Genomic DNA, 12,772 nt, shown 5'->3' with positions numbered 1-12,772 from the left:
TCTAGGTTTCAGGGACTCTGTCAGAAGCCCAAGAACTGCTGGCATCCCTCACCGGAGGGTGCCTGCCCAGGACACGGGGCTCGGTCCCCCGTCTGCCACAGGCGAGGCCCCTACTTCCTCTGCTCCCAGCAGATATGGAAGAGCTTTGTGCAAATCAAAGAGAAAAACACAGATGTCACGAGGGGGCGAGGGGCCAGAGGCACGAACTGGCACATTCACAGGAAAAGGACATGCTGAGGGTGCGCCCGCCCCCGGCTCTAGAGCCGGTCCCGTCTGCAGGGGGTGGGCAGGGTGAGGGACGGAGGGAAGGAGCTTCTGAGAAGAGCCTTTTCAGTTGTGAGTTAGAGCCCCTTTAATATTCTTGGGAGAGACACAAGGAAGGCCTGATTCCTTTTTAATTACTTGGGGCCGCGTGCCCGCTTCTCTGATTAAGCTCCGTGCTGAGCCAAGACCGGGCTCTCACGGGGGGCACGCAGAGGAGAGATGTGTAACCTCCCCGGAGATCAGAGGGACACCGAATAACGTGACCGTGCGGGGTCATTGGACCCAGCAGCTGGGAAGAGGGGTGGACAGCAGCGCCGACTGTCCGAAGTGCGACCTGCATTCTCTGCCCCGAATCGGACTGCACACGTTCTCCGACTCAGCACTTCCACGCATGCACAGTCACCGAAGGAAGGAACTGGAAAGGCACGCACATATATTGACCGGAAGGTGAAATGCTGAAGACGAGCTAAACGGCCATCACGGCCATTTACCTACACGCACCGGGTACCAGATGAGGACAGGGCGGGTATAGGCTCTGTTCTGGTTACCGCTCGTGTCCCCCGGATGGGAAGTGCCCTGCGGTCCCCACTGCAGCGGGGAAGACATGAAGACTCAGAGCATGGCTGCGTGACAACAACCCTGTCCTCAGGACCGACTGTAACCTACAGTGACCTACCGTAGACACGTTTAAGAGCAACGCGTGTCTGTCGAGTCTCCCTGTGTGCCGGGCGCCGTCCCAGATGCCGAGGACACAGAGCGGATTAAACCAGACAAAAGCCTTTGTCCTTCAGGTGCCCACAGCTGTCTGCGCGTGCCCGGGAAGAGGGACCGCAAGACAGGCGGACAAGCAGGCTCAGTTGCAGCTCTGTTGTGCATAATGTGATCTATTCATCCATCCAGGCAACAGTTACTAAGCGGCCACTCTTTGCAGGGGATCTGCAGGGCCCTCCTCCGGCCTGTAAGGCCCACAAGGTCAGAGCCTGGCTCCTCCCCATCTCCTGCTTCGCGGTTCAGCCTGCGGTGGACGCGGAGCCCACCCGCCAGAAACGTCTGCTGACTCGATGAATCAGCACAAGAAAATATAAACATGAGGTTTTGGAACAAGATCCTTCCTTCTCCCCTAAAATAGAAGTATCCTTTAAATTTTTAGGACGAAAGTAACGTTCTTGAAGGAAACACTGAGACAATTTAGAAGTATCAACGGAGAAACCCCCGACCGTAACCCCACTTCTGGGAATGAATTCTGATCCCTTCTCGAGCTATTTTCAGATTCCCAACAGTGTCCCCAGAACAGTCTCCCTAGTTACTCTGCCGCAGTACCTAACCTGTCCACTTTACACGCTTATCAAAGGTAGAACTGCTTTATTTTTTATCGGATTACTGATTACTTTATCTGACACTGATTGCTTTATCTGATTACTGATTACTGTTCACTGATGGTGTCACCCATACCAAGAACAGAAGCTTCACACAGAAGCTGAAGACTACGGAGAAGGAGCTTGCCTCCACACAGCTAATGGCCATGTTTGGAGACCAAGATACAGAATTTTTTCAACTGAGGGGTAGCAGAAAATACTAGTTCTCCCTCATTGCATCCCCCTCCCAACTTCCTCCCCCAGGTCTGCTCCTTAAAAGCTCTGCGTCTTTTGTGTCCTCGGCTTTTCGGAGCTCTGGTCTAGAAGGCGCATCTGTGTAAGTATCTCAGGCGTGTGTGGATCAGACTTCCCGTCTGTGGCCGAGGGCTAGCGAGAGGACCAAAGCCTGGGGGCCTTGCCCAGCAGCACCCTGTCCAAGCCGGGGATTCCATGAGACACTGGTGCGCGTTTGCTAAAGCGTGAGAGCAAACGCAATTAAAAAGGCATTCGTGGTGCTTTGGGGTCGACTTACGTTCTTAAAACTAATTATTGGTTCATTAAGACTCCCAGCTTTCATCAAAGGTTTCGTCACATGGAAACAGCAGACACACCGGACTCGTATGAAACAGAAGGTTAGCAAAAGCAAAGCAGCCCTCACAGCCAGGAGCTGCCTGGGGCTCTGGCGTCATCAGGACAAACCCTCTTCCTGAGACCTGTGAACTCGGGGTGAGCAACGAAAACATACATGATTCATGCTGTGTGTATCGGCTCTCTGTGCTGGGACACTAGCCAGAAACTTTATCAGTCTTTATCATCTTTGCATAGACCTTCGTGATCACTTCCAATTGTAGACCTCTGACTCTTCTAGAAAGGCGGGGTCAGAACCTGTTGATTAATCACGGGTATTAATTTCCTCTCTCACCCGAGACCCCACTCCAGTGAATGTGGACGACCACGCCAGGTACAAACGCTCATCGACAAAGACCATGGGAGGAGAGCCGTCAGCAGAGCAGGGGGGCAAGTCAACCTCTGGAGGCAGGTGGATGGGGGACGACAGGGAGGCAGTGTGGACGCCGCCGCCCCCGAGGTTGCACGTGGAGACAGGTGCAGCCCTCTGCAGCCCTGTGGATGGCACTCGGAAATTTCACACAGAAACGGAATTGAGATAGAGCTGAAAGCAGGATGGTTGAGTCCATCATACACACCATATGTGACCCCAGTGCTGGACCAACACTGAGCAGCCAGGTCCATCTACCTAGGTGAAACATCCGAGAGTCAACCCCAAGGAAGCTTGACAGCCTGGGTATGAGTTACCCTACTGCTGCACAACAAGTTAGCCCAAAGCGGAGCCACTCACGACAACAAACACGGTTACTGTCCTTCAGCTTCTGCAGATCAGGAATTCAAGAGTGGCTCAGCTGGGTGGTTCTCGCTCGGGTCTCTCCTGAGGGCACAGTCAGGACACGACCCTGAGCCGCATCATCTGAAGACGTGCCTGGGGCCTGACGGTCTGCATCCGGGACGACCCCCTCACCGCCCGGACCCTCCAGTGGCCGCCTGAGGGTCTCCATGACATGGCAGCTGACCTCCCCCAACAGCAAGAACAAGAGGAAACCTCAGTGCCTCTTGGACCTCCCAGTAGAAGTGGCACACCGTCACGTTTGCCACACTCTATTCCTGAGAATAAAGTCACTAAGCCCGGTGCTCACTCAGTGGAAGTGGAATTAAGCTCTACCCTTACAAGAGGGTATGCCCAAAAATCTACACCTAAATTGAAAAGCCACCCCATCCCAGAAAAACAGACCTCCTCCTCTGGGGTTCGGGGTTCCCCAGCCCTAAAGACAACTCCTTGTGACCAGTTTAAAGCCAACTCCACCATTTAACAAGCCCCCCTCATGCTCATGGAGCACCTATGCACCTCTCTGTGGCTTATTCTAAATACAAATACAAATTATCTAAATGTAACTGTCAACCAGAACACCAGACACTTAAGGGATGAAAACCCCTGTACTGTAAAAGAGAAGGAATCAAACTATGAAAGAGAAAAGCTGACCCCTAAGGGACTAGAAACCATTCTGAAAACAGGAGATGAAAAACCACCAACAACACCCCTAACGAGTATCTTCAGGGAGAAAACAGAAGACATTGCATCTATTATAAAATAAAATGGTTCTAAAAATTTACACACTCAGAGAACATGAAAGAACTCCTAGAGATTAAGAATATATAGCCAAAAGTATTTTTAAAACATGTAAAAAGACTGTTTAAAAAAAGTCAAATCCAATAGCCCAGAAAATATAACAAAAAGAGACAGACTAGATGAGACAAACCAAGGCCGCCAGATACGAGACAACTAGTGGAGCTCCTAGGAGATGGAGGGAGAAAAATACCTTCTAAGAAAACTAGGGAATTTATCGGATCTAGAGGGATGCAACTATCAATATGGAAAGCTCACCAGGCCTTCAAGATAGTTTTTGACGAAAACAAGAACACTCTGTGAACAGTTCATGGGGAAATCTCAAAGCATCAAGGATAAAAAGAATGCCCTTTGACCTAAAGCAGGAGTTAGCAACCCATTTGTTTTTGTAAAGTGTTGTTGTTTGTTTTGTTTTGTTTTTAATTTGGAATGCTTCCCGAATTTGCATGCTAACCTTGTGCAGAGGCCTCTGGCCTCTGGGTTCCGAAGGAACTGCACTGGAGAAGCCCAGATTGCCCTGGGTTTGGAACTCCTCCCCCCACGCCCACAAGGAGCCTCCTCCCCTGAGCCCGCTCCTTCTGGAAACTCTACAGCCCTACCTCATTAGGTACAAAGAAGTGATTCCCTCCCTCTTGTCTGCAAATGTCCAGCCACATCCTCAAGACTCTGTTTTCAACACCTAAGACTCCATCAGTGTTTGGTAGCCAAAGTGCACTCACCCTAGAGAGAAATTTCACAACCGACAAGAGAGGCTCTGTGACAGTTGTTCTAAATAACAATTTTCTCTCTCTTTACCAAATTTCCATTTTCCAGGTGAGGAAACCGAAGTCAGAGAGGTCAAGTCACATGCTCAAGGTTACGAGATTGGGATCAGACCCAAGACTCAGAGCCAGGATTGGAATCCAGAAATGTCCGCTTCAGAGCCTGGCTCTAAGTTTCTGCTCCTCCTCCTTTCCCAGGGACGAGGGGCCGGTCACTGGCACTCTGTCCACCAAGTGAACCAAGGCTCCCAGCTTCTGGTGGAGAGAACGCGACTGGCCTGGCTCAGGTCAACGGTGCCTTCGTGGGCCAAGCAGAGGGTGCGGGGTGCCACTGAGTCAGGGGGCGGCTCCCGGGGCGACAGAAGGTGCATGAGCTGGAAGGCTGTCCTGAGAGGGCCTGTAACAGAGGCGTATAATTTCATGAGGCACAATCGGCTTTCATATCGCTGTGTTCACTCACGTCAGTGGCCAGGCAGAACTGTCATGATTTTTCACCATATTCTGGTTCCCCACCCTAAGCAAGGCCCCTCTGGCTCGGGAGCAGAAAATGGAAATGCATTTGCTTCTTCCCCAGGCTCAGGCGTGGGGTGATTACTTGGCAAATAGCCCTGTCACATTTGGTCATCTCAGACATTTTTCCTACCCAGCAGCTCCTCTTCCCAAATGGACCCAGAGACATTTCTCAAAATGTTCTGCTCAAACAAGCATGTGACAAAACAGCTTGTCAGTGTGTCTCCTTCTTGCCAAAAGGAAACCACGATGTTAAGATCCAGTCCTTTATTCACTTAGAAATGATGTGATAATGGTGCGCTGGTTTAATTTTCCGGGGAAAGTAAGATGCTTCTTGACTAGCGAAGCTCCCCGTAACCCCAATGAAGAGGGGTAATTATCTTCTTCAGAGTCAGTCCCCTGTGGATCCCCTAATTAATTTAAAATATAGACGAGGGCTGTTCAAAAAGTGAGTTTACAAGGTTAATTACCGGTGTATTACACACAGCACAGGCAGCATGCTGGGGTGGTTGTGCTGGGCGCACCCCGGAGAGTAACCGTGGTCGACTGCCAACTCCCTCTCTGCCGAGGGCGTGAATGGTGAGCAGTGACCAGCGGGCTGGTCTTCCAGATACCCTGGCATCGTCAAGGGAAATCAGCTCTGTTGGTGATGGTCTGGGCCCTTGGTTAAAATGACTAACTCTACGCTCCAACACACACAAGTCCACGCACACACGATCACACGTGCGTGTGCGCACGCACAAGTGTGCATGTATGTCCGCACTCCTGCACGTGCAGTCACATGCGTGCACATGCCATCTCTCTCGCGTGTGCCCCCCCCACACACACACGCACAATGTTACACAGGCAGCAAATGCCAAGGACGAGTTCTCGGCTAATCGCCAGATGTTACACCTCCAAGATGCCAGGAGCCCACCAGAACAGAGGAGCTCCAGACAGAAAGCAATCTGTCCCTTCCCTTCCGGATAAAGACCCTAAGAGTTCTGTAGGAATGGGGGTCGCTACAGGGACGGGCTCTAGCTAAATCAGGTGGATAAGAGTGAGGGCATTGAAGGTGGAAGAAAAGGGAAAGTTTGTTTCTCGCCTGGGGCTTGCAATATGAGACCCTGGTAAAGGGGGAGGGGCATCTCCATGTCCTTTCCCCAGATTCCTCCCCCTGCACGCCCACTTCCAGCTATATCCCCAAGTGGAGGTATTGGCCCGTTTGGCCAGAGCCGGTGTTTCACTAGCCAGCAGGGCTGCAGGCTCCGTGCCCCCCTTCCCCTCCTGCCTCAGACTGTGGACCACCAGGTGGGTAACCATGCCTCGCAGGGCCTGTGAGGAGCCACAGAGGTACGGACGGGGCTCTGTAAGAGCAACACAGCAGAGAGGGCCATTGCTCTGTCCGTGACGTCCGGAAGGACACACTCAGCTGGACCCTGCAGGGTGAGCCAGTGCCCCAGAGAAAGGAAAGGCCACTGCAGACAGATCAGAGCGCTAGCAGGTGTGGGAGCACGGAAGACGGCATGGTGGGGCTGCTGGGCTGGACAGGTACGGGGGCTCCGCGCAGCAGGCGAGGAATCCGGACTTCATCCTCCGGGCAGTGGGAGGTTTTCGAGCCGAGGGACAGCTTTCATCTTGGGGGAAGCTCAGACTGGTAGCAAATGTGGGGACACTAGTGGAGAGGTCAAGCAACGGTGCCCTGACCTAAGGCTGCCCCAGCGGGGTTGGAGACAAGACGGGGTACAGGAAACAGGACGTAGATGCTCCAGGGCCTCTTCTCGAAGGGAGAGCAAGGCTCTGGGGTTCGACCACAGAGGGCGGGGCGATGGTGGTGCGTTTCCAGGAGAGGGGCAGAGACAGGGATGTGTGAGTGCGTGCACACGGGCACACACGCATGCACACGTACTCCTCAGCCAGTGGGTATCAGGCCCCGTTCTCTGGTCCTCTCCTTACACCCCATCTGTGACGCGAACAGTAATAGCAGTGACAGCATCCAGTGAGGTTGCTTGTTATTTGTGAGCAGCCTTCTGTGCTTGGTAAGAAATTTCCATACCCAGACAGCCCTAGGTGTTGGCCAGTGGGAGCTCAGAGAGGACCAGCAACTTGGCTAATGTCACAAAGCCAAGAGGTGAGAGCATGGGCCACACCCCTCCACTGTGCCCTGCGGGCTGGAAAGAAGCCTGGAGGCCAGCCTGTCCAGCCCCCCGTTACCCTCCGTTCTGACGGCCTGTGCCGAAGCCACCGCCGTATTTCTTTCCTCCGGAAAGCAGCACAGCCAGGGAGATTATTTTGACATATCTCCTGAAGACGCTGTTTCTAGAGCACTTGCCTGATAAAAATGATATATTTATTTGGGACCGCCAAGAGCTTGCTGAAATGAGGAATTTATCTGCATAGCTTTTGTTATTAAAGTGATTCTTCTTGTTTATTTCCTCCTAAGCTACTGATTCCATCTATAATACATGAGTTTCAGGTAATAGAAATTTTTCATGCAAGTAAATATTTTAATAACAACATTACGGTCTTGATTCAGAGTGTTACAGGCAACAGCCCAGCACAGTGAGCAAGTGCTGCACAGGGAGGCGAGGGGCCTGGGTCCTTGTCTCCTCTCTGCATCTCTGACCTTGGACCAAACCCAGCCTTCCCAGGGCCTCCGTTTCCTTATCTGCAAAGTGTGGTGGCGGCCACGAGACCCCTGACTCACAGGGGCCACCGTGAAGATCAGATGTGAGGACAGCCATGAAGGGAGGCTGCAGGCTCCACGACACACGGGCCGGGCAAACTTGGGGTATTAGCTAAAGAGACTCAGAGACACAGGGGCTTAAATAAAATAAGTGTCCTCTCACAAAGGCAGCGGGAGTCTAGGAAGGATGAGCGGCCCCACCCTCCAAGACCGTCAGGGACCAAGGCAGGGCAGCCAGTGTCTTCTGCTTTGCCTTTAAGGTCAGGGCCGAGAAGCGCACACAGCACTCACGCCCTACTGGCTCAACTCTAGTTCTGGGGTGCCCTGGCTTCCCCGGCCACAGGAAGGCTGGGAAATGTGGTTTCCAGCCTGGGGGCCACATTCCCAGCTAGTGCTTGGGATGGGGGAGAATGGATCCTAAGGGACACTCAGCACCACGGAGCGGATGACCGCTCACGGTAACGGCCACAGAAATGGAAAAGCCCCCAAGGTCTTTGGGAAAAGGTCTGCAGCCACGTACCTGCCTCATGCTCACACCCGCACACCTGCAAACGGACCGGGTCATCGAAGCAAAGAGTCAGAGTGGATGCAGCCCCGCCCCTGACGTGCAGGGTGGTCACGACCCGGAAAGAGCGCGTGGTGATGCGACCTAAGGTGGAGGAGCGAGAGGCTGGAGAGGCCGGCGGGTCCAGGATGGACTCTGCTGTCCCAGCCCTAAAAGAAGGCAGCGGTGGGGACAGTCTGAGGCCCACAAGGTGGGAGCAGTCTAGACAGGTGGGACGTGGGAGATGACACCTGAGGACACACCTCCCATCAGACACGGCGCAGGTTTTCGCTGCTCCACCAGGTTGGCGGCCATTCCCTGGCCTTGCCCCAAACTGGGCTGCCTCCCCTCCGTGACCCCCAACAGAGGATGCCACCTGCTTCCTTGCCTGAAGCCTACGCCCTCCGGCAACGTGTGCTCTTGTCTGGACTATGCTTGACGTCCCAGACAAGTGGACCCTCGGTCCACACCAAGTCCCACGCCTCGACCCCACCCACATGTCTCCCAAACACGTTCCAGTGTCTGCTGGGAACCCAGCAGGGAGCGAGCGTGGCAGGCTCCCCACACCCCCACCCACGGCAGGGGCAGAAGCATCCCCAGGGCAGCAAGACACGCGGAGTCTGGGTGACGGCATGGGAGCGGGTCCACAAGTGTGAGTGGCGCGGGCCCTCCCAACAGGCTGTGGCCCCCACCCCCCGCAGACAGGGGACCACCGCCGGGCTGCTGGAACGCACGCCGCTCACCGCCCCTTAACAGCTCGCATGCATTCGGATCTGTTCATTCGTAAGTCTTCGTCAAAACCACTTTCCCCTCATTATTTCCCGCTGAGAGTATGAGACTGTACAAATTCACGGTGTGGCTGTCACGGAGGCCAGCAGCACCACGAAGGAAGACAAGTTAACCCCCCGCATATTAGGAGATTGTCAGTTCGGCTCTCCAGAAGGAGACAATTTACTGGACTAATTGAAACTGCGTGGAGACGTTGTCCTTGTGGGGGGTCCCACCAGAGTGTCCTTACCCGCGGTTTCTACTGCAGGAAGCCTGGTACCAAGAGCCACAGGAACTTCTAGAGATGTCCCTGCCAGGGTGTCAGGACAACGGATTCCAACCAGGACCACAGACAGGGACGCTGGGGTTCTTGGGGAGCAAAAGTAGCAACGCTACTGGCTGGGCATGTCCAGTTCTGGCTGACAACAGGTGCTGTGCTCAGCAAGCCGCACACAAGTGAGCACCATTCCTCACCTAGATCGGGGCCATGCTGCCCCACACCTGTGCTGGCCCTGTCCCACTTTCATGGCATGCCAGAGATGTCCTTCCAAACCCAGATCTGACCTTTGCCCTCCCTGCTCCCGCCGCAGGGCCTTTGCACAAGCTCTTCGGTCAGCCTGCGATCCTCTTCCCACCCCTTTCAATGCCAGCCTTATTTCACCGGGAGCAGACGCCGAAGTCCCACGAGCGCCCACAGGCAGAGCGGCCCCGCAACATGCGTTGTCCTAACAGGGACGTTCTGGAGAGTGACGGGGTGCTACTGATGGTCATGACGGACACTGCCGGGGGGGATGCCAGGCCTCCGTCCCCTCTCCAAGGCCATCCTGGCTGGACCTCCCCTCCGGCCTCCTGGCTTACCCCTGCTCTGCTGAAGCCTTCCACCCTGGCTCCTCCCGGAAGCTTCTCCCAGGACTTGGCAGGACAACCTCCTTCTCCCCCTGCAGCCATTGCTCTTCTGTCCCCCGCTCAGGGAGGCTCCCCTGACCGTCCTGAGGAAGGCCTCAGTCCCCAACTGTCCCACGCCCGTGGATGACACACGGCTCACTGGGACGCCATCAGAGCCCCCTCGCAGAGCTCTGAGGTCAGCAACACCAGCACAGCCACTCCCTCATGCAGACGTCTGGGGAGACCCCACGCCGGCGGGTCATCCCCGCTCAGCCCCCAGCTCTGCTGCCCGTGTGACGGCGGCCCCGCAGGTGACTGACAGAGCAGCGACCGAGGGCCGCCCGGGTCGTCCGCACAGGGGGGCCGACCCCTGCCGGGACCGGGGACCCCCGCCGGAAACCGGATCCCCGCCAGAACCAGAGACCCCTGCCAGGACCGGGACCTCCACCCGGACCGGGATCCCCCCAAGAACCGGGGACCCCGCCAGAACCGGGAACTCCCACAATGGAACCGGGGACCCCCCAACAGGACCAGGACCCCCGCCAGAACCGGGCACCCCCCACCAGACCCGGGACCACTGCTGGGACCCAGGACCCCCACCCGGACCGAGAGCCCCCCAGAAACGGGAACCCCCGCTGGGACCGGGACCCCCCACGAGGACCAGGACCCCCCGCGAGGACCAGGACCCCCCACGAGGACCAGGGACCCCCCCGCGAGAACCAGGACCCCCCACGAGGACCAGGGACCCCCCGCGAGGACCAGGACCCCCCACGAGGACCAGGGACCCCCACGAGGACCAGGGACGCCCCGCGAGGACCAGGACCCCCCACGAGGACCAGGACCCCCCGCAAGGACCAGGGACCCCCCACGAGGACCAGGACCCCCCACGAGGACCAGGGACTCCCGCGAGGACCAGGACCCCCACGAGGACCAGGGACCCCCCACGAGGACCAGGGACCCCTCACGAGGACCAGGACCCCTCGCGAGGACCAGGACCCCCCACCAGTACCAGGGACCCCCCGCGAGGACCAGGGACCCCCGCGAGGACCAGGGACCCCCCGCGAGGACCAGGGACCCCTCGCGAGAACCAGGGACCCCCGCTAGGACCAGGGACCCCCGCGAGGACGAGGGACCCCCGCTAGGACCAGGGACTCCCACGAGGACCAGGACCCCCCACGAGGACCAGGACCCCCCACGAGGACCAGGGACCCCCGCGAGGACCAGGGATCCCCGCTAGGACCAGGGACCCCCCGCGAGGACCAGGGACCCCCCGCGAGGACCAGGGACCCCCGCCAGGCCAAGCGTCGAACACCTGGGGCAGAGCGGCGCGGCCCAGACCAACCTCCTGGCGCCGGAACCGCAGGTCCGGGTGTGCCCGCGCTGAAGGGCCGGCCGCCCCTGGGCTCTCCTGGGACACCACCAGCGCCAGGCTCACGTCCTCCCCAAAGACAAAAGACACACGGGGAAACGAGACGACCGCCGTTTCCAGAGTTTCCACAAAAACCCCAGACAAGCCTCTCGCACGCCCAGCACAGGTCGACCATCCATGCCTCTCCAGTCCCTGAGACACCTGGCACGGAATACTCGGATTGGCCGGCTCGGGTCACATGCTCAGCCCGCCTGGACACGTGGTGGCGCAGAGCGGTGTCGGGCGGTCGAAGGTTGCACAGGTGTTGGGGACACGGAGGGCGCTGCACGGGCCCCAGGGGCACAGCCGCGGTCGGCCGCGCTGAGGGAGCTGCCGCGGGTCGGCCTTGCAGGCACCCGTGTGGACGCGTGGTGCCCGGTGTGTGGGCCGCGGCGGGAGCGCGGGGCAGGTGGGGGGACGGGGATGCGGCCGCGGTGGGGCGCCCCGTGTCCCCGGACCTCACCTCCGCGCACGCCGCCGGGTCCGCGCCCGTCACCCCCCCTCGCTGCCCGCCCCGCGTCCCCCGCAGCCCGCAGCCGGGGGGAGGCAGGATCCATCACTGCCGTGCAGCCGCGACCCAAACAGCACATCTGCAATTAGCTCATGCGGAGCGTTTTCCGTAGAAAATGAAGCATGAAATATGCAAAAATAATGAGTCCTCCTCGGAAATGCCAGGAGCTGCTGCAGGGGAGCCGACGTGAACCGCAGCTGCAATTCCCGGGGAGGAGACCCATTAATAAGGACAGTGGTGAAATCGTTATGCACGGACCCGGAACTCACTCAATAATTAATTCGGTCGATAAACATGGTATTAACCCTCCCCTAGTGCCTAACTTAAATGAGGCTTTTATTGAAATATTGGGTCTAGTTTCAGATTTTGCAGCTAAAGCAAGTGGGGACGTTGGCAGTGGCGGGGAGGCCAGCACCAGAGCCGGGCTGAATGCCAAGGCAGAGAGGAGAGAGCCGGCCTGTGGCCCAGAACAGGCCCCCCCATCAGAGCCCTCGAGTTAACAAACCGCAGGATTGGACACCTGCTCGGATGCCCCGCCCCAGGTGTGTGCCACGCTTCCAGGCAGTTCTCAGAAGTCGCAGAGCCAAGTCCTCATCCTCCCAAACCCGCCTGTGCGCAGGTGATGGCAGTGCCCCCATCAGACCCCCCCTCCCAACTCTCTCCCTCCCTGGGGCCCGGGACCGCCTCAGACAGTAAAACAGAGACATTGAAAGCACCAGGAATTGGTGTCAGAGTCAGGTCCACATCTGGGCTGAGTCACCTGCCAGCAATTTGACCCTCAGTTTAGAGAAGGTCCCTTTTCTAGTCTGTAAATCCTAAAAAGCACCTACCTGGTATTGTTTTTGAAGAATAAAGAGCATAATGTGTCAGGGTGTTAGGTATTTAGCCCTGGGTCTAGCTCAGG

At 56.9% G+C, this 12,772-nt stretch overlaps 1 protein-coding gene across 1 annotated transcript; it reads left to right on the top strand.

Annotated features, from left to right (window-relative positions):
• The first annotated feature begins 10,453 nt into the window (after positions 1-10,453).
• Positions 10,454-11,053, top strand: LOC118356379 (basic salivary proline-rich protein 4-like). Its single transcript, XM_035724671.1, has one exon. It carries the CDS (start codon positions 10,454-10,456, stop codon positions 11,051-11,053), a length of 600 nt encoding a protein of 199 aa, XP_035580564.1.
• The last annotated feature ends 1,719 nt before the right edge of the window (positions 11,054-12,772 follow it).

Source organism: Zalophus californianus, chromosome 16, assembly GCF_009762305.2.
Source record: "Zalophus californianus isolate mZalCal1 chromosome 16, mZalCal1.pri.v2, whole genome shotgun sequence".
NCBI lineage: Eukaryota > Metazoa > Chordata > Mammalia > Carnivora > Otariidae > Zalophus > Zalophus californianus.
The sequence above is the reverse complement of the archived record's forward strand: the minus strand, read 5'-3'. Positions and strand labels throughout refer to the sequence as shown.

What these genes read in the sequence shown, in the direction of transcription:
- LOC118356379 (XM_035724671.1), top strand. Translation starts at nt 10,454, where the DNA reads ATGGAACCGGGGACCCCCCAACAGGACCAGGACCCCCGCCAGAACCGG.